Consider the following 19,918-nt stretch of genomic DNA (forward strand, 5'->3'; position numbering starts at 1 on the left):
AGTTCAGCCAGCTCCAGCTAGCTGAGAGGGCTTTTGTCTTGTTGTGTGGCCTCTGCATGTTTGGGCCTGTGTGGAATAGGTCCTGATCGCAGAGGGAGGGCTGATCGCTACTCGAGAGCCTTCCTTTCTGCTCTTCCCTCATGCTGGCAGCCTCACTTCCAGATAAATGTTGAACAAATACTTAAATAATTCCACCTGGAGGGAGAGCCAGGGTGTCAGCTGGCCCTGGGTGCATGCACATCCCTGTCCCAGCCTAGTGGTCTGCAGCCCTCCATGCAGCTGACCCAGTGCGGAGGTAGCGGGAGGAGCAAGCTGGCTGGCTGCTGTGTGGGAAAGTCACCAGTCCCCAGCTCATGTGCGGCCCTGCCTTCAATCACAGTACCTTTGAGGACTGAGAAAAAGATTGTGTTCCAAGACCCTAACTCTTTTCTCGGAATTCTAGCTCTCGGATACTTGGGGGAGCAGGCCTGTGGAAGGAGGCCTCCATGCCCTTCCTCCTCTGCTGAGACCTGAAAGGCATCTGGAATCCCTTATCCTCGATCCTGGAGTAGTTTTCTGTTTATCCCCCATGTCCTGACATGACTTTGTAAGCTTGCATTTGCCCTTACCTGGGAGGATAGAATAGACGTAGGCTAATTGAAGAATAAAAGCTCTGCCTTGAGAAACCAGTAATTGTTTTTTTTTTTTTAATTATGGTTGGATTAAATGTTGAAAATTGTTAATATACCTAGATTTAAATGTATTATTAATGAAAAAGGTTGACTTTCATGATTTTTATTGTTTCAACAAAAATAACATTATTGTTCTTGGTATTGTGATGGGTTCCTGTCTGTTGATAGTGAATATTAAGTTTAGACTTAAAAAAAAAAGGAAGTACCTTCCTAAAGACCATCTTTACATGTAAGCTGATTCAGATTTAGGTCACTTTAGAGTACGTATCAGGGCAGCTGTGGCATCCTGACCACAATGGTATGTCTCTTGCAGGGTTTGGAAAGGAGCTCTTTGAGTCTGATCTTGACCGAATCATGGAACACGTTGAAGCTGCCATGGAAATGGTTCCAGTCTTGAAAAAGGCTGACATCATCAATATCGTCAATGGCCCTATCACCTATTCTCCTGACATTCTGCCTATGGTGGGGCCCCATCAGGGCCTCAGAAACTACTGGGTGGCTATAGGCTTTGGGTGAGTATCTCCATTTGATTCAACGTTTATTACAGAGTTAAGTTTTTTTTTCTTTTTTAAATGGAGTCAAGTATTTTAGATAAGTCTTGTCTCCTAATCTCAGGCCAAAATGGAAAGTAGTGGTGGGGCAGAGAGTTTTCTTCCTTTCATGACCATTGAGGGATGAGGAACAATTTTTTTTAGGATTTTATTTATTTATTTGAGAGAGAGAGAGAGAGAGAGCACAAATGGGGGAAGGGCAGAGAGAGAAGGAGAAGCAGACTCCCCTCTGAGTAGGGAGCCTGATGCAGGGCTTGATCCCAGGACCTGAGCTCATGACCTGAGCCAAAGGCAGATGCTTAACCGACTGAGCCACCCAGGTGCCCTGAGGAATAAAATATTTGAATTTTAAAATAATTACTATGGATTATTAATGGTTTAATCACTGGTATAGGTTTTAAAGCTTATCATACAGAAGGGCAATTATTTCCTGGAAACTTCTCTTTGCATATTTCCCTCCATTTCCATTATTCATGTGTCTTTTCATGCTGTATATGTTCAGATTGGTCAATTTACCCCAATTTTACAAGGATGTTTTCATAACACAATGTGACAAACATAATTCACAATATCAAATGAATAATGTATCTGATGCATTTTTTCACCGTAATTCATGTGTGTTCAACATAATTTACTTCTTTATGATTCCTCAGGTTGCTTACTACTTATGATTCCATTACCCATTTGATGTTTCATCTTTAATATTTGTCCCATTAATCTGGTGAATATTGATGTCAAGCCCACTTTACCATCATATCGGAGCTTCTAATATTCTATTTTTCTTCCCCATTTTATTTGGCCATTTATTCAGCTAATATTAATGATTGCTAGCTCTGTGCCAGGCCTCATGGTAGGCAGTGGGCTACAGCTGAAAGCAAGGCAGTGAGGTCCTTCCAGAGGCACAGGGCTGGTCAGCATGTGGTCCTGCCAGTACAGTATAGAAGCTGTGGTCTGAAGAGAGAAATGGGAGACAAACTTACTTGGACTTGATGATTGATTGCAGTAGGTCTTGAGGAAGAGAAAAAAAATAGCGAATGATGGCAAACTATCTAACTTGACCTTGAGCCCTGGTTGGATGCTGGAGCCATGGGGAGAGAGAAACCAGAAAAATAATGAGTTTCATTTTTGAGAGTTTGGGTTTGAAGTGTTAAGTTTACATCTGTGGGACATCTAGAGGGCAAAACCCAGTTGAAGGTATAGGGCTAGAGGGCATAAACTAACTGAGGGTTTAGGTGATCACCTATAGCATCCATATGCAGGCATGTGCATGTAGGAATGTTTCTCAAGTATGTTACTTTCATATCTTCTTTGGAGGAATGCCTATTCATATACTTTGCCCATTAAAAAAAAAAAACAGTATTTGTCAGAGTGCGTGGATGGTGCAGTCTGTTAAGCATCTGGCTCTTCATTTGGGGGGTCTTGATCTTAGGGTCATGAGATTGAGTCTTCGTGGGGCTCTCTCTCCCTCTCCCTCTACCTACCCTCATGCACAAGCTCTCTCAAATGAATAAATAAATCTTTTAAAAAATTATTTGTCTTTTTATTGTTAAGTTGTGGGAGTTCTTTACATATTCTAGATATAAGACCTTTACCAGATACATAATTTGCAAGTTTTTTCTCATTCTTTGAGTTGTCTTTTCACTTTCTTGATGGTGTCCACTGAAGCATGAAAGTTTTAAATTTTGTTGAAGTCTAGAATGTGTATTTTTTTTCTTTTTTAGCATGCAGTTCTGGTGTCATTTATAAGAAACTATTTTTTAATCCAAGTTCATAAAGACTCATACCTATGTTTTCTTCTAAGAGTTTTATAGTTTTAACTCCTACTCTTAAATCTTTGAAAAATTTTGAGGTAATTTTTGTATGTGGTGTGAGGTAGGGGTCCAACCTCGTTCTTTTGTGCATAGCCAGTTATCCCAGCACCATTTATTGAAAAGACTGTTCTTTCCGTGTTGAATTACATTGCCTTCTGTGATATCTTTTTTCCTAACACCACACTGACACCGACATCCACTTTTCTAAGTCTCTTACACCAACTGAGTATCCAGCAATTCAATTCAATTCTGATACTAACTTCCAGGGTTAGTGCAGATCCCACTGGTTAAGGACTCAGTCCCACAAAACTGTCTCCACTTTAGACACCAATTGCAAGTTCCAGGGATCGTCTGTTCTTCTGAATGACTGACCATAATGTGGGATTTCCTACAAGTCCCTTTTCAGGTTTGATAACTCACTGGAATGATTCACAGAAATCAGGAAAAAACTTGCTTTCACCCATTTGTTATAAAGGATACAACTCAGTAACAGCCAGTATAAGAGATACATGGGGTGAGGTCAGGGTGGGGGGATATGGCACAGAGTTTTCATGCCCTCTCTGGCATACCACCTTTGGAGCACATCAGTAGGTTCACCAACCTGAAAACTCTTTGAACTCTGTCATTTAGGGGTTTTTATGGAGGTTTCATTACATAGGAGTAATTGATTAAATCATTGACCATTGATGATTGACTTTTTTTTTTCTTTGATGATTGAACTTCTTGTGACCAGCCCCTATCCTAAAGCTATTTAGTCCCTCAAGTACCTCTCACCCCATATTGAGCCATCTGCTCAGCATACAAAAGACTATGAATTCCAGAGGTTACTAGAAGTTCTGTGCCAGAAAATAGGGGCAAAAATCAAATATTTATTTTCTATGATACCATGACATCCTTGTCAAAAGTCAATTCACATATATATATGGGTTCATTTCTGGACTCCCAATTCTAGTCCATCTATAGGTCCTGCCAGTACCACACTGTTTTAGTTACTGTAGCTTCATAGTAAGTTCTGAAGTTGGGAAGTGTGAATCATTGTTGTTTTTCAAGATTGTGTTGGCTGTTCTGGGTCCCTTAAATTTTTATATAATTTTTAGGATCAGTGTGTCAATTTTTGCAAAGAAGCCACCTAGAATTTTCTTAGGTATTGCACTGAATCTGTAGATCAACTTAGGGAGTATTGCCATAACAATATTAAGTCCAATTCATGGACATGACGTGCCTTTCCACTTATTTAGGTCTTTTAAAATTTCTTTCAGCAATGCTTTATAGTTTTCAGAGTATAAGTTTTATACTTCTGTTGCTAAATTTATTCCTAAGTCTTTATTCTTTTTAATCCTGCAATTGACTCATAGAATTATTGATTTAGTCAACAACTACTTGTGGATCATTGGCCATAAGCCATGCTCTGAACAAGCAGACAGTATCCCTGGCCTTGTTATATTTGTACTTTAATGGAGCATATATTACTACTTGCCAAGGAAATTAGGAAGTTGCTTTCTTTAGAACACCAGTTACTGATTATCTAGAAGTTGTATCTAATTGCATGGGGCTGATGTTGCATTCCTGCTCTGATTGTTCTGGGTAATTTTCCCAGATTGTAGACATTGGGAGGTGGATAGGGAAGATGACAGATGGGGGAGAGGCAAAGTACCTCACTCTCTTTGACAGGTTTAGTCTAACCCAAAAAGGACTTCTTGTTATCTACAAGTTGAGATTGCTAAGATATTTCTCATGTAACATAGAATGCTCACCTTGGCTGTCCCTTCTGGCTTACATCTGTGATCATTCCATGGTTCTGGAGGGCAGTGGTTTTCATACCTGGCTGAGCAACAGAATCATCCAACTGGCATGTTAAAATAGAATCTCTACCTTGTGATTAGTCTCTGGCACATAATTCATCCTCCTTTACATCCTATCTGTGAAATTCCTGTTTGTCAGGAGAACCCATGAAGTTGTGTTGAATCAGAAAACCAATAAAAGCAAACAGATTCCCAGACATTACTCCTATAGATTCTGACTCCATGGTCTGGAGAGGGGCTCATGGATCCGCATTTCAGTATTGTCTGTTATTCTCATACAACGATTCCAGAGAATTTAGAGAATTTGCAAACTGTCTACATATATGCCAGTTTTTTTTTTTTAACCTTATTCACAGATCACCCTCAGTCAAGGCTGTTTTACTTTTGTTTTGTCACAATTCTAACAAGGTTTTCTGTTTCAAGGTGACTGATGCCATGCCCCCCAAATGTTGAATGGATTGTATTGAGTTGAATCTAGTTTTCTTGGCATAGCACAGATTACAAACAGCAAATTAAAGGAGGGGGGGAGTGCTATAAGTTGTTACATGTGACAGTGTAACAGAGCTATTGCACAGGGCAGACACAAACACTCAAAAAGCACAGGAGCTGGGCCATCTAGAAGAAGCAGGCACCACAGCTTAATGCCAGCAATGGAAGAACCCACCTCTCCTTTCCCCATCAAGTTCTCTTCCACTTCACCTTCACACATTAGTTCCTTATGAAAATCTTACCAGCTGGGCACAGGCATAATCAGTTGTTGGCTATACAAGGACCCAACAGCCACCATGTATTGCTTGCCTGTTATGGGCTCTTCAACGCCATGTCCGTGAATTCTCCACCAGCATCACAAAGAAAGCGTGCGCAAAAGAAGACTAAAGCCCAGGGTGGTTACGGAATTTGCCCAAGGTCACACGGCTAATACTGGCAGAAGAAAAACCATACCAGGTCTCTCTTACTCCATGCTTACATTTAGCTACTAAGCCAGGGGCTCCCAATAATTGTTTTGGAACACTCAGTTGTGTGGCATTTTACATATAACTTGTTAATGGTTGGAGAGCTGAAGTTTGTCAAGGGTTTACTTTCTGAAAGTAAATTAGACTTGATTCGGGATTATCCCCAGTGAACAGCGCTCTGCACTACTTGTTAGCTCATATACATTGTTAAAAGAGAGAGAACATAATGGTGTAGCAGTGAGACCAAAGGAAACCATGGCACAGCCCTGGCTTGGCCCAAAGTGTCTGTCAAGAATGTGAATACTATCTGTCACGTGTGTCTTGGCTGAAAAAAAAATTGAGAACAATCGAAGGAGTAAAGTCCAGTAATAGAGAGTGAGCACCGGGGTCAGATGAGTGAGTCTGGGTCCTGAATCTGCTCTTTATGAAAGGGTGACCTTACTGAACCCCTGTGTGGGGGCTGGTCTTCCTGTTGGTGAAATAAAAGTGTTAAAGAATAAATCAGCTGGTACATGTTAGATGGAAGCAATGCCTGGCAAAGAGCAGTCACTCAATGAATGTTAATAAAACTTTACACAATTTCAGGCCCTATAAACAGTATCTCTAGCTCTCAAAAATGACGGCTTTTGTATATTGTCCATGGACCTGGATGGGTGAATTTTAAGCATGTTTAAACATTTTTATTACCTTCTTGAAACTTAGTGAAAATTTTTATGGGTGATTGTGATGACCCATGTCACTTTTTAAAATGATTCAAAGAAGTATAAATTATTGCCTCTTTATTCTCTCTGAGGAATATCCTCGTAACAACTTTAGTCATTCTTTTTTGTTTTTTAAAGATTTTATTTATTTGAGAGAGAGAGAGAGAGAGAGAGCATAAAAGAACACAAGCCGTGAAGAGGGAGAAGCAGTCCGCCCATTGAGCAGAGAGCCCGATGTGGGGCTTGATCCCAGGACCCCGGGATCATGACCTGAGACGAAGGCAGACGCTTAACCAACTGAGCCACCCAGGCGCTCCAGTCATTCATTTTTTTTATAAAATAACCAAACTGGTATCTTGTGGGAAAAGTTAATTAACATTTATAGTCTTTCGCTAAGGTCCTCCCAACCTCTCAGAGTGATTCTGGCTGTCAGAATCCATTTGGGATGCTGGAATTTCTGGTATTTTGAGGTCTGCCCCTGTAGCTCCTTTTCTTGGTCCACCCCCCATCCCCAATGACTTTCTGCTCATCCAGTTACTCAGATGCTTCTCCTGACCTAAACCACAGACAGACCTACAGGAAAGTCCTTCATGACTAGCATGAGTTGGTAGAACTACATGCAGCCAGTGTGAAACTGTGATTCCTTCATCTGAGATCAAATTATCCACCACAGTCATGTTCTTAGTTTTAAAGCATCGTCATATGGAAATAGCGAACAAGCCAACCTTTGCCACCAAGTGACCCATTTGTTGCAAAACACAAGGGACAGTGGTCCTTTCCCTCCCCTCCCCACAAGCCCCTGGGTGAGTGCATCTTCCTCTGAATGTTTCTGAGATCAAGGTTCAGGTACCTGCACAGAGGTAAATTGAGTCTGAGAAGAGATGCTTGTGCCCCTCTGCAGTGTACAGTTTCTCCAGCAAGCTTCCTAACACTCCAAGATACTCCTAGCTCCTGGCGGGGGTGGGGATGGGCGCCGAGGAGATCATAACTAAGTCTTCCTCTGTTTTCTTTCCCCCATTTTCCTAAAGTGAGCCTCTTCCCTAGAGCTGTAGGGTATTTTGCATGTATGCATCTCTTGAAACTATGGAAACAAATGAGCTATACAGTCAGGTCCCTTTAATTTAGATGCCTAAACATTTTTTTTTTTTTGAGAAAAAAGATTTCATTATGTTGTCGAGTGTTCTGAATAGCACAAAACACTCCAACTTGGGGGATCTGTAAAATAGTTGGACATGTTTCATTATTTGAAGATGACATATTTTAGTAACGGTGTATTTATCTCTGTATTTTGAAAGATACGGCATAATTCATGCTGGCGGGGTGGGGAAGTATCTCAGTGACTGGATCCTACATGGAGAACCGCCGTTTGATTTGATAGAATTGGATCCTAATCGCTATGGCAAATGGACGACAACTCAGTACACTGAGGCCAAAGCAAGAGAGTCATATGGATTCAACAATATTGGTAAAGTGCAAATTCACAGTTATCTACAAAGTGTATTCCGAATCGACTTGCAGTGCCTCTGATTTGAGCTGCTTGCTATTTTGTGCACTGTGGTAGGAGTATGTAGGGATTCTAATAAGCACTATGCCTTTAAAACACAACAAGGAATCTATGTGAACGTGTATCTTTAACATCAGAGTATATCAGTGATTTTAAGGTCTAAGTCTCCTTTTACACTATTCTTGGATAGTTATATAAATGATAGTTTGGCTTTTTTACACAAGATTTTTAAAAAGATTTATTAATTTATTTGAGAGAGAGAGAGAGAGCAAGTGAGTCAGGGGACAGGGGAGAGGGAGAGGGAGAGAGAGACTCTGTGTTGAGCCCAGAGCCTGAACTGGGGCTCCATCTCAGGACCCTGAGATTACGACCTGAGCTGAAACCAAGAGTCAGTCGCTTAGCTGACTGAGCCACCCAGGTATCCTTTAACATAATTTCTTAAAATTGCAGTATAGTTGACATACAATATTATGTTAGTTTCAGGCGTACAACAGCATTTTGACATTTGTATACATTGTGAAATGGTCACCACAAGAAGTGAAATTACTATCTTTTACATAAGATATATAGATATAGATAGATACCTCTATCTATCTATATCTATATCTATATCTATAGATATCTACAGATATCTAGATATAGATAGAGGTATTGATCTATATATATGCTTCTGGGTGTTAAGAACTGTGTTTTCTATTTTTTGAATGCCTTCAAAGTTGTTTATAATTTTGGTTATATGCTACTTAGGTACTAGTTTTCCTTTTTCAGTTGGTTATCCTAAAGAAGAACGATTTGCTGGGAGGCCAACTCAGCGAGTCAGCGGGCTTTATAAAACCCTGGAGTCTAAGTGTTCCATGGGTTTCCACGCAGGCTGGGAGCAGCCACATTGGTTCTACAGACCGGGTCAGGACACTCAGTACAGGTAAGTGAATGATGTAACCTGCCTGAGGCTCCGAATATAGAATGAAATTTTGGAGATGGAATGGAGGGACATAAGAAAAATACCTCCACCCCCCACTCCAAGTCACTTCACCCCATTCCCAAGAGCATGGAGCCTTTTCCTACAAAAGTTATTTTCTGTGGGCACCTGGGTGGCTCAGTGGGTTAAGCCTCTGCCTTCAGCTCAGGTCATGATCCCAGGGTCCTGGGATCAAGCCCCACATCAGGCTTTCTGCTCAGCGGGGCGCCTGCTTCCTCCTCTCTCTCTCTGCCTGCCTCTCTGCCTACTTGTGATCTCCATTTGTCAAAATAAATAAATAAATAAAATCTTAAAAAAAAAAAAAGTTATTTTCGGCAGTGGAGGCATTATGCCATGTGACACTGGCTTGCATCTAGGATCCCTGTGGCCTCCAGAGTCCTGCAGCCAGCTGAAGTGAAGTGTCTACTTGGCATTTCCAGGAGCTCAGAGAAACCTTCCCCACCCCCTCCACATCCCCGCCTGGCTTCAGTTGGCTCCTAAAGATGTGTCCTGGTTTAGGAGGCCTGGTCAAATCCCATTGAATGGAAATAGTATGTCAATATGGATTTTCTGTTGATCAAGGAAGAGCTCATAGCAACAACTTTCTAGTGTGTGTGCAGTGAGTCATGCAAATTATGTGTACCATTGATAAATTAGGGGGAAAGATTATTTACTTAGCATTTTACATTAAGCTAAAGCATAGAGCACATCACTAAAACAATTCTCTGAATTCCTCTAAAGTTGTTGCCATAGTTGCACTTGGATTACATGCCATTGTCATTTGGGATTAGTAGTGATTATATATTTTTTCTCATAAGAATCCATAAACCAAGAGAAAACAAATAGCAAATCTAGAAATTGTTACTTCTCTCTCTCTTTTTTGGACTTTCCATTTTGTGTGTTTAAGCAGATTTTAATGTCTACTTTAAGACCAGATCTAAATGGTATAAAGAATAGCAGAGTCCCAGTTGTTGATTAATGAGTTTGGGCTCAGCTGACAATCAGTCTAGAATGTCTGGGGGCAAAATACTGGTTCGGTTTTTCCTAAATGACTCAGGTAAATGCCAGATCTATTCTTCACCTTTGCTCTTTGGATCTGACCGTTTTTTTCTATTATTTTAATAATTAAACGACTGAAAACTCATTTAGCAGACAGTTGTCTGTTCTGCGGTTAAAATACCACATTAGAAGTCACCTCTGTCAAGTAGAAAGGACCCTGCATCAGTCAGTAGACAAGCTCTGTCATTTACTAAGGCAAAAGCCTTGGAAATCACCCTATGCCTTTTCTCTAAAAAATGAAGATGTTGAACCAAGTCCTTATTCTGGGTGTGGACCAACAGCATGAGCATCACCTCTAAGAATGCAGAGTGTAGGACCCTGCCCCAGACCTGCTGCGTTAGAATTTGCATTTTAACAAGTATAAGTGATTTGTAGTTGTGTCAGTGTTTGAGAAGCACTGGAGACGATAGCTCTACCCCCTCCTATTCTGATTTAATTATATCCAAAAAAAGGTGATTTTTTTTACATGCTCCCCAGGTGATTCTAATATGCAACCAAGATTGAAAACCTCAGGACTGGTAGACTTCTGTGCCTCCTTCCAGATCTGAGAGCCCGCATGTCCTATCATAATCTCCACTTAATTAATATTACGTCATTCACTCCAAAATGGGTCAAAGGAATAGAAGAGTACCTTTAAAAATATCAATTTCTACCATATATGTATGATTCACGGAATAGAACGTTAGGTTGTACTTTTTTCCCTGAAGAGGATTTTCTAGATTAATACATTTAGTACATATTCTGTATTTTTTTTAAATGAATGACAGTTGTTTTATGACAAACATTGTGTTTCAGGCCCAGTTTTCACCGCACAAACTGGTTTGAGCCTGTGGGATTTGAGTATAAACAGGTTATGCAAAAAGTAGGGGTTATTGACCTGTCACCATTTGGCAAGTTTAACATCAAAGGCCAAGACTCTGTTCGATTGTTGGACCATCTCTTTGCAAATGTCATCCCAAAGGTAAATAACCTTATATGGGTTCGAGGGTCAGGATTCTAGCCTGCTTAATTCTCTGTTCTCTCTCTCTTTTTTTTTTCCAGTTAGTATGTTATTTTAGAACACCTAATGATTTCTGTATGAATGCTAGAGCTCTTCAACCGACCATGAATATTCTAGCTAATTTTCTAATTTAAATTTTGTTGAATGAATTATCATCCAAAGACCTTATGACTTTGCTAAATTGTGTCAGCAGGGAATTGCAAAATTGACTCCAGTGTAATTTTTATGACAAATAGTTATAATTATCATTGAAATTAAGAACTTCAAAATTAATCTTGGGTTTAGGTTTAAAGATAGTTCACACAATTGATATAAATGGTAAGATTCAGATGTTTTTCATTGTTGACACTTGCATTTTTATTTCCATGTTGTATTAAAAGGATATGTAAGGTTTCATTTGCATCCTGAGGTAATTTTAAATTCTTCTGTGTAGGTGGGTTTTACGAATATAAGTCACATGTTGACACCAAAAGGTCGAGTATATGCTGAGTTGACTGTTTCTCACCAAACTCCTGGGGAGTTTTTACTAATAACTGGTTCTGGATCTGAACTTCATGATCTTCGGTAAGTACGCACCTAGTAAGAAAATTTTATGTGGATTATGTACTGACTCAATCTTGCAGTAAGCTTTTCTTTAACCGGTAGCTGAAAGTACAACTTTAATTCTTAAACCTTTTTGTTTCAAATAAATTTCATGTCTTTTATAGGAAACTATTCAAATGAGGGACCCTGTCCCTACTCTTCCCCCCAAAAGGGAATCCTTTCATAGGGTTTGCTGGTTCTAAAAATATTAACTCCTAATTATTAGACATCATCAAGTGTCAAAGCTCTCTTTAGACATTATCTCAGTTAATCCTCTTAATAGATATATCTGCAAGGTCTATATTATTCCCATTTTCATATGAGAAAACTGAAATCTGACTTAGAGTAACTTGTGTAAACCAGTTCCTTTGGATCCTGATGCCCGTGTTCAGTCCACTTCAGTAAGCGGCTTCCCCGGGTTATCTTCCTCCTTCTTCATGCTTGCTGCTCTCTGGCCCACAGCTAGATTTAAATCATTGACTTGACACGTCAATCCTTCATGTGAGTCTTTGGCCTATGATTTAGTCTACTATCAAACCTTAGTCTTTAGTATTCCAAAAATATTTCAAATGCTATTGTTTAATAGATGTCTTACTCTGAGATTCTCACTATGGTTGTAAAATGATGCAAAGAATACCCTCCAACCCAAGATGTATCTTAGTAGCATAGCTTTGTGTAAACCCAGATATCATTTTATGTAGCTCCAGGGACTCTCAATAAATTATAAACAAACCCTAAAACTGGGTTCCAATAATTCATCAAGACTTAGAAATTGAAACCAGTCTTTAGAGTTTTTATTGTTTCCTTCTGATCGTCAAAGCAATTATGTGTCTGGTGGCAGGCACATTATTAACCTTTAGCAGCACAAATGGGCCTTCTGTGTATAGGTATTAGAGAAAATTTGGGTTCAAATTAATCTTTGAAGATTGAATCATTAGTTTAAATGCAATAGAGCTGTCACTATTTAAAAGAATTATGTGGCAGAACTTACTTAAATTGAAGGCTCCTTCTGTACTGTGAAAAATTATCCCCAAGTTTATAAGTGGGTAGTTTAAAGAGAGTCACTTAACATCTCTGGGACTCAGTTTCCTCAACTTAAAAAATTAGGTTGTTATACGAAATGACACTCTGGGGACTTCCTGGTAATTCTAGACACAGAACATGTCTTCAGAGAATTAATATGTTACCAACATGCATTATTCAAGCAAGATTTAACACAATGTTTGTGACTCAAATGCAGATGGATTGAAGAAGAGGCTGTCAACGGTGGATATGATGTTGAAATTAAAAACATAACCGATGAGCTTGGGGTCCTTGGTGTTGCAGGGCCCCATGCAAGAAAGGTTCTTCAGAAACTGACTGCTGAAGATCTTAGTGACGATGTTTTCAAGTTTCTTCAAACCAAGTCTTTAAAGGTTTCAAACATTCCTGTCACTGCTATTAGGATATCTTATACTGGTAAGAATTAGAAAATAATTCTCTAAAATTTCAGAGGAGGCCTCTAAAATGTAAAAGAAGTGAGCACAAATGAACATATGCCTGTGCGTACACATACACACATGCCCTTGCAGACACGCACACACTGACTTTTGTCAGTATGACTGTGGAGGAAGATTTCTCCTGCCCAGCTCTTAAAATAATAAGTCTCTTCACTCCTAGTCTGGGAGAGCCATTTCCCAGATTTCCAATCATTGATCCAATCCCATGACATCTTACTATTTGGAAGGCTAGATGAAAGAGTTGGAAGAGGATATCTGTTAGAATCATTGGAAGGGTTGACAGCATATTCAGGTCACCTGACCCTTTCTAGGAACATTCAAGATGGTCTCCTATGGGGCGTCTGGGGGGCTCTGTAGGTTCAGCACCTGCCTTTGGGTCAGGTCATGATCCCAGGGTCCTGGGATCGAGCCCCATATTGGGCTCCCTGCTCAGCGGGGAGTTTGCTTCTCCCTCTCCTCCTGCTTGTGCTCGCTCTCTGTCAAATAAATAAACCTTAAAAATCTTAAAAAAAAAAAAAAAAAAGATGGTCTCCCATAGATAAAATCTCTTATAGAGACCTTAAATGTATCGAGTATCTCTGTTCAAGTATTACCATTAAGGCTCTTTTAGGGAAGTCTTCTTATAGCACCTAACCTTGTGCATAGTGTGTCTTTGAAATAGAAATGAATGATTGCTCTTCGGTTCCCCATTCGTGCTGTGGGCTCACTTTCAACTTCCTCTGGCCCTCCTTGTTCTTTCACACAGTACTGGGTGCCCAGGCCTTCATTCAGTTACACGTTACTCATGTTCTGGTGGTATCCTGGAAAAACACATTAGCATCAGCCCTCAGCACCGGGGAACAAGGAGAACATACAGGAAGTGTAAAGGCTATATATAGTTCTTCTCTGGGCTTCCACTGTCCTCTTTCCCCATCCTTCTCTCACTTGACCTTCGCAAAGTAGTGACTAGCATAAAACATAAGCAGAATAAAAAATAGACTGACTGTTTGGGTTGGGTTTCATTTCCTTTGGGTTTTGCCCAGCTCTCATGGTAAATGAAAGGACCAAGGGGGAAGAAGAGGAGTGTGGGGGGCATTAGGGTTCATGGCTCTCCCACAGTGAAGACCCTTTGAATAATTGTCGATTGCCTATATTTTAAAGCCTTGTGGTTTGGGGACAAGGAGCTGGGGGTTGAGGTTCCTTCCTTTTCTTTCTTTCTTTCTTTCTTTCTTTCTTTCTCTTTTTCTCTCTTTCTTTCTCTCTGTCTTTCTTTCAATAAAAATTTATTTGTTCATTTGAGAGAGAGCAGAAGCAGGGGGAGGGGCAGAGGGAGAAGGAGAGAGAATCCACAAGCAGACTCCCACTCCCCCTTGAGCCCAGACCCTGACCTGGGCTCAATCCCAGGACCGGGAGATCATGACCTGAGCTGAAATCAACAGTTGGCCGCTTTAACCGACTGAGCCACCCACACGCCCTGGGGGTTGAGGTTTCTAAACCTCCAACCCTTTATCGTGATAAACTCTGCTGTGCTAATTACTCACTTAACATTATGAAGCTGAGGTCAAGGGTCCAGATTAAGTCTTGCATTACCGGCTTTCTGTGTCATGAGAAGAGGTGTCCTTGATATCTCTGTCTATCTGGGAGACAGGCTGGGGCATAAATGCATCTGTGATATGGCATCGGCCTTTGCAGGGGGGAGTTTGTTGCAACTTTGTGGTGAGCTGATCTTTTAAAACTCCAGCATATCTATATTACATAAGTGGACACACTCCATTTATTTGTGTGTTTTCGGTAATGCACGTCAGACCGAGTGATCATTGACCTCACTCAAGTGTGGTACTTGTGGGTTTGTTTCAGGTGAGCTGGGCTGGGAGCTGTACCACAGACGAGAAGACTCTGCAGCCCTTTATGATGTTATCATGAATGCAGGCCAGGAGGAGGGAATCGATAACTTCGGAACATACGCCATGAATGTCTTAAGACTGGAGAAGGCTTTCAGAGCCTGGGGGTCAGAGGTTTGAGATGCTGGTCTTCGTTACAGTTTTGTTTATTGTATCTGACTTTGATGTAAGGGCTAGTTTTAATTGCATCAACACTGGCTCTGGCTGTTATGTCAGAAACGATGTGCTATAAGATAACTTTATTTAATTAAGGGAAGATGTTTTTCTCCTTCACTTCCCAGCTGAAAGTTTGGTGGAATTATGACACACTGTTTATTCTGCTTTACCTCCTCCCATTTGGCCGCGAGCCCTAAACATCCATCTCTGACTGTGTGTGGAGCTGCGGCTTCTCTAGGGGGCCTGCTTGCCCCCACAGTGCCTGAGGGGTGCTTTTCTTCCTCTTCTTCTGTTGCATTGCCCACCCTCATTTTCTTCTTATGTGCCTTTTGGGGAAATGACACCAAAAGGTGTCTTTCTGAGGAAGAGAGTTGGTGATCTACTTCCACTGTTGGTAATGGGAACTAAGGATTTCTGTGGGGTTTTCATGGGCATGATTTATTTTACTTTCTCAACTCTCCCTGAAGAAGTTATTATTGTTGATTCTTGGGCAAGGGGTTTGGAGTTGGGGGGATCTAAATGATCTTATTCTATACACAATCACACTGAGAAACAGTAAACAACTTAGTTCTGATTATAAAGAAATAGCCAAACTGTGGTTCAGAGTCTTTTCTGTTTTATCTCCAATGGCAGGCTATCTCTGGACCCCTTAATTTTTTCATATCTCCTTAGAAGTTGTTTCCTTGAGTTTGAGGCCTGACAAGTGACATAAAGGATAGTAGTAAAGGATATACTTCAGAGTGCAGTCTCTCGGGTTTGAATTTATCCTCCGTCACGTATTAACTACGTGGACTTAACCCTCCAGAGCCTCTGTTTATTTCTCTGTAAAATGAAGATTATCTTATTTTTTAAAAAAGATTTTATTTATTTACTTGAGAGAGAAAAGGAGAGCACAAGCAGGGGATGAGGAGGGGCAGAGGAAGAGTGAGAAGCAGACTCCTCACTGAGCAGGGAGCCTGGTGTGGGACTTGATCCCAGGACCCCCAAGATCATGACCTGAGCCAAAGGCAGACGCTTAACCGACTGAGCCACCGAAACACCCCTAAAATGAAGCTTATCTTTATCCTACAAAGTTATCAGGGTTATTAGATAAAGTTCCTAGTACACGATGAATTTAACTGGAGCACAAGATAGGTTTGAAGGCATAGCCGGGCCCTTGGGGCATCCAGACTGTGGGCAGAAGCAAGTGGGCTTCGAGGTGGAGAGGAAGCTTCCAGGAGCCACTGAAAGAACCAGGGCTTTGGGGCAAGTTGCTTTTTTTTTCTTCTTTCTTTCAGGCGAGGCACTGTACTAGGGGGTTCTCAGCCTACAGCAGGGGCTTTCGATGAGGCTGCTGCAGGGCGAGACATAGAGGACAGAGACAGCTCTGTCCCCACATTCCCCAAGGAATGAAGCAGCAGATGCCGCCTTTGGAGTTAGCCATTTCTCCACTCTCCTTGGTCTTCCCCAGCCCTCAGAGAAAAGTGTTTCTTCCTCCCACAGTCCTCGGATTTCCCAGCAGTGCCAGCACGCCCTCTGGTGGTACCACAGCAATCTTCTTTGTTTTGTTTTCATTTTGTGCTTTGTTTTCATTTTTTTTCTAGAGAAATTCTGAAACTTTGAACAGACAGAAAAATAAGTTTAGAGTTGCTCAAATTGATTAGCATGTATGAGAGACCAAATTTTATATCATATAAAACAAGTTTATATTACTCCTCTTGTTTATATGAGTGCAGTGTTGTCTTTTTTAAAAAGTTTGGCTACTTTTTATGGAGTTTCGACCAGTTTTCTTAGTGCAAAAGAGAACAATAAGAAAACGAACAAAATCCAGTAACTTCAGGTCTAGTCTCAAAGAGTGGCTTTACTTTCAACTTAAAGTGTATTATAGGGATGTCTCAGTGGCTCACTTGGTTAAGTGTCTGCCTTAGGCTCAGGTCATGATCCTGGAGTCCCAGGATGGAGCCACACATAGGGGCTCTCTGCTCCGTCTGCTTCACCTTCTGCCCCTCCCCCCATGCTCGCTCTTTCTCACTCACTCACTCTCTCTCAAATACATAAAACCTTTGAAAAAATAAAGTGTATTGTATTGTAATTATTCAGTTATTCAACCATAAATGAAAAGGCAGATATTCAATCCTTGTCTCCTTTTTTCTTTCTTGAACTCTGTCGAAGCCATTTTCCTACCATCTGCTTTCTCCTCCGCTTGTCCTGATTCCTGGCTGATTGCAAGATAAGTAAATTACCTAATAGCTTTTCAAGACCTAACTATATATAACTATTATATAAAAACATATTAGTGTCTTATTTCGGGGAGGACCAGCATGTTGTGATATCCCTCAGATATTTATTATCAGTAGAAGAGCCACAGGAACAAACTGAACTGTAAGGTCTAATATGCTATTCCAATGATAATATTTCCTGACAAGCTACATTTCAACTTTAGATTAAAAATTACTTTAAAGACCAGTCTATAACTTTCCTTTCAGAATCTGTGTTCAAAATCCAAAAGCGTTTCTCTTCACTGAAAAAAACTGACATACGAAGGTGATGTTACTGAAATGATTTTCACTCATCTAAGATTGAAAATTCATGTTTCCAGGGGCACCTGGCTGGCTTGGTTGGTAAAACACGTGACTCTGGATCTCAGGGTTGTGAGTTCAAGCCCCACGTTGGATGTAGAGATTACTTGAAAATAATATCTTTTAAAAAGATTTGTGCTTCTCTTTTAGATGAACTGTGATACAAATCCCTTGGAAGCTGGACTGGAATATTTTATAAAGTTAAACAAGGTATGTTTACATTCCAAAGTGTTCTTGAAGTAAATTTTAAAGTTATGAGGCTGTTTTGTGACAGAGCCATGCTTTAAAATTTAAGCAAGGGTGGTTATAGGACAAATAGCTTGAGCATAAATACTAAGCATTGCTCAAGGGCTTTGTATTATGCTTTTGTCAAAATTACGGATCGGTCCAAACTATTACAGTGTGCTTGTAGATGTAGGATAGCAGAATCCAGAAACTTTAAAGAGCAAATCTAAATTCTGGGATAAAAATTACTAAGGAGAAGATGTCAGGAGACGTTCTTGTCAATCCTGGTGATCTGTGGAGTCACATGTTAGCTCATCGAACATACAGCATTAATGCACTCTCGCTGGGTGCTCACAGCAGAAAGTAGTCTCCCCTCAGCAGATCTGCCCATCTGCTTATTAGACACTTTTGTATGTAAGTGCGACATTTCAAATGTGTTCAGCGGAAAATGGGTATTTATCGAGAAGCCAATACAAGTATGATAACATATTAACGGTCATAATATGGGAATCCCTACATTAGTATTTTTTTTTTTTAAGATTTTATTTATTGATCTGACAGAGAGACAGAATACAAGCAGGGGGAGGGCAGATGGAGAAGAGGGCTCCCCGCTGAGCAGGAGCCCGAGGAGTTGAGGCTTGATCCCAGGACCCTGGGTTCATGACCAGAGCAGAAGGCAGGCGTTTAAGGACTGAGCCACTCAGGCACCCTTACATTAGTAGTTTTCCAAGTGTGGGCCTCAGACAGAACATCAGCATTACCTGGGAGCTTGTGAGAAATACAGATTCTCAGATCTCACCCCAGACCTGCTAAGTCAGAATCTCTGGGGATCAGGCCAAGAAACCCGTGTTTTGATTCACTGCAGGGGATTCTGCTTTGATTCTGGTTTGAGAAGCACCATCTTACATAATTATTGTGGAAAAGCAGATTTATTACCGCCTAGATCATCTACACATGTCCAAAGCTAATAAAGGAAGTGATCCCTTTGTTACAAACTGAATGGTTGTGTCCTTCCGAAATTCATGCGAAGAAGTCCTAATCCCCATGTGACTGTGTCTGGAGGTGGGACCTTTGGGAGGTAATCAGGTTCTGGTGAGATCATGAGAGTGGGGCCTACACAATGGAATGAGGGTACTCATGAGAAGATACCAGAGCTTGCTTTCCATCTACATTGTAAGGACATGGGGAGAAGGCAGCTGTCTGCAAACCAGAAAGGGAACACTCACAGGGGAGCTGAACTGCCTCCATCTTTGACTTCCCAGCCTCCAGAACAGTGAGAAATAACTCCCTGTAGTTAAAGACGCCGCGTTTGTGATACTTGGTTATGGTAGCCCCAGCCGACTCAGACACCCACTGAGTAGTGGCTTAGTTACTGGAAAAGAACTTAACAGCGATGCAGTTAGTGCAAATATTGAAGGAGAGGACAACAGCTGCTGCTGTGTAGGATACTTGTTAAAATTCCAGAAATAAACCGTCCTGTCGAGGTGCTAATAAGCTAAAGTAAAGGCCATTTTCCCATTCTACGGAACTATGTGAACACATGCATATGAATCAGGCTAAGGAAACTTTTTTTAATGCCCCTGCCTCAAGTTCCCAAATTCTAAGCTAAGATATTAACATAAACATGTATATTTATAGTATTAGATTTTAGGAAAGAGAACCTCCTTAAGGGTTTTAAAGGGAATAGCTTTCTGTACGTTTTCCCTATGACTTTTATTTTTATGATATACCATCTGCCTCCAGACCAGAGAAAGCAGGTGCTTGGAATTTGGGCGGACCCTTGCAGCAGATTGCTCCTTCTGATAACAGAAGTCTTGGTTTAGCGGTTTAAAATAAGGATAAAAATGGCCTGACTCTTGAAAGCACTAAAGTTCCATTGTTGGTCACCGATAGGTAAATAGATAACTGACCCTCTTGCTTCACAGTGTTTGGGTATTATTGTTTGGGGAGAAGACACAGATAAATGAGCTCTTCATGTTGAAATTGGGTCTTTGAAACCCCCTTTATG

General features: G+C 40.7%; 1 protein-coding gene across 1 annotated transcript in view; it reads left to right on the forward strand.

Annotated features, from left to right (window-relative positions):
• DMGDH (dimethylglycine dehydrogenase) overlaps positions 1-19,918 on the forward strand; it is a 65,488-nt gene that overhangs the window by 22,372 nt on the left and 23,198 nt on the right. The window contains exons 7-14 of the mRNA XM_044266503.1: positions 985-1,183; positions 7,785-7,954; positions 8,762-8,915; positions 10,806-10,971; positions 11,444-11,574; positions 12,833-13,050; positions 14,928-15,085; positions 17,836-17,895. Of these exons, the coding sequence (XP_044122438.1) occupies positions 985-1,183; positions 7,785-7,954; positions 8,762-8,915; positions 10,806-10,971; positions 11,444-11,574; positions 12,833-13,050; positions 14,928-15,085; positions 17,836-17,895 (1,256 nt within the window). The remainder of the gene's footprint in view (positions 1-984; positions 1,184-7,784; positions 7,955-8,761; positions 8,916-10,805; positions 10,972-11,443; positions 11,575-12,832; positions 13,051-14,927; positions 15,086-17,835; positions 17,896-19,918) is intronic.

Source organism: Neovison vison, chromosome 1, assembly GCF_020171115.1.
Source record: "Neovison vison isolate M4711 chromosome 1, ASM_NN_V1, whole genome shotgun sequence".
NCBI lineage: Eukaryota > Metazoa > Chordata > Mammalia > Carnivora > Mustelidae > Neogale > Neogale vison.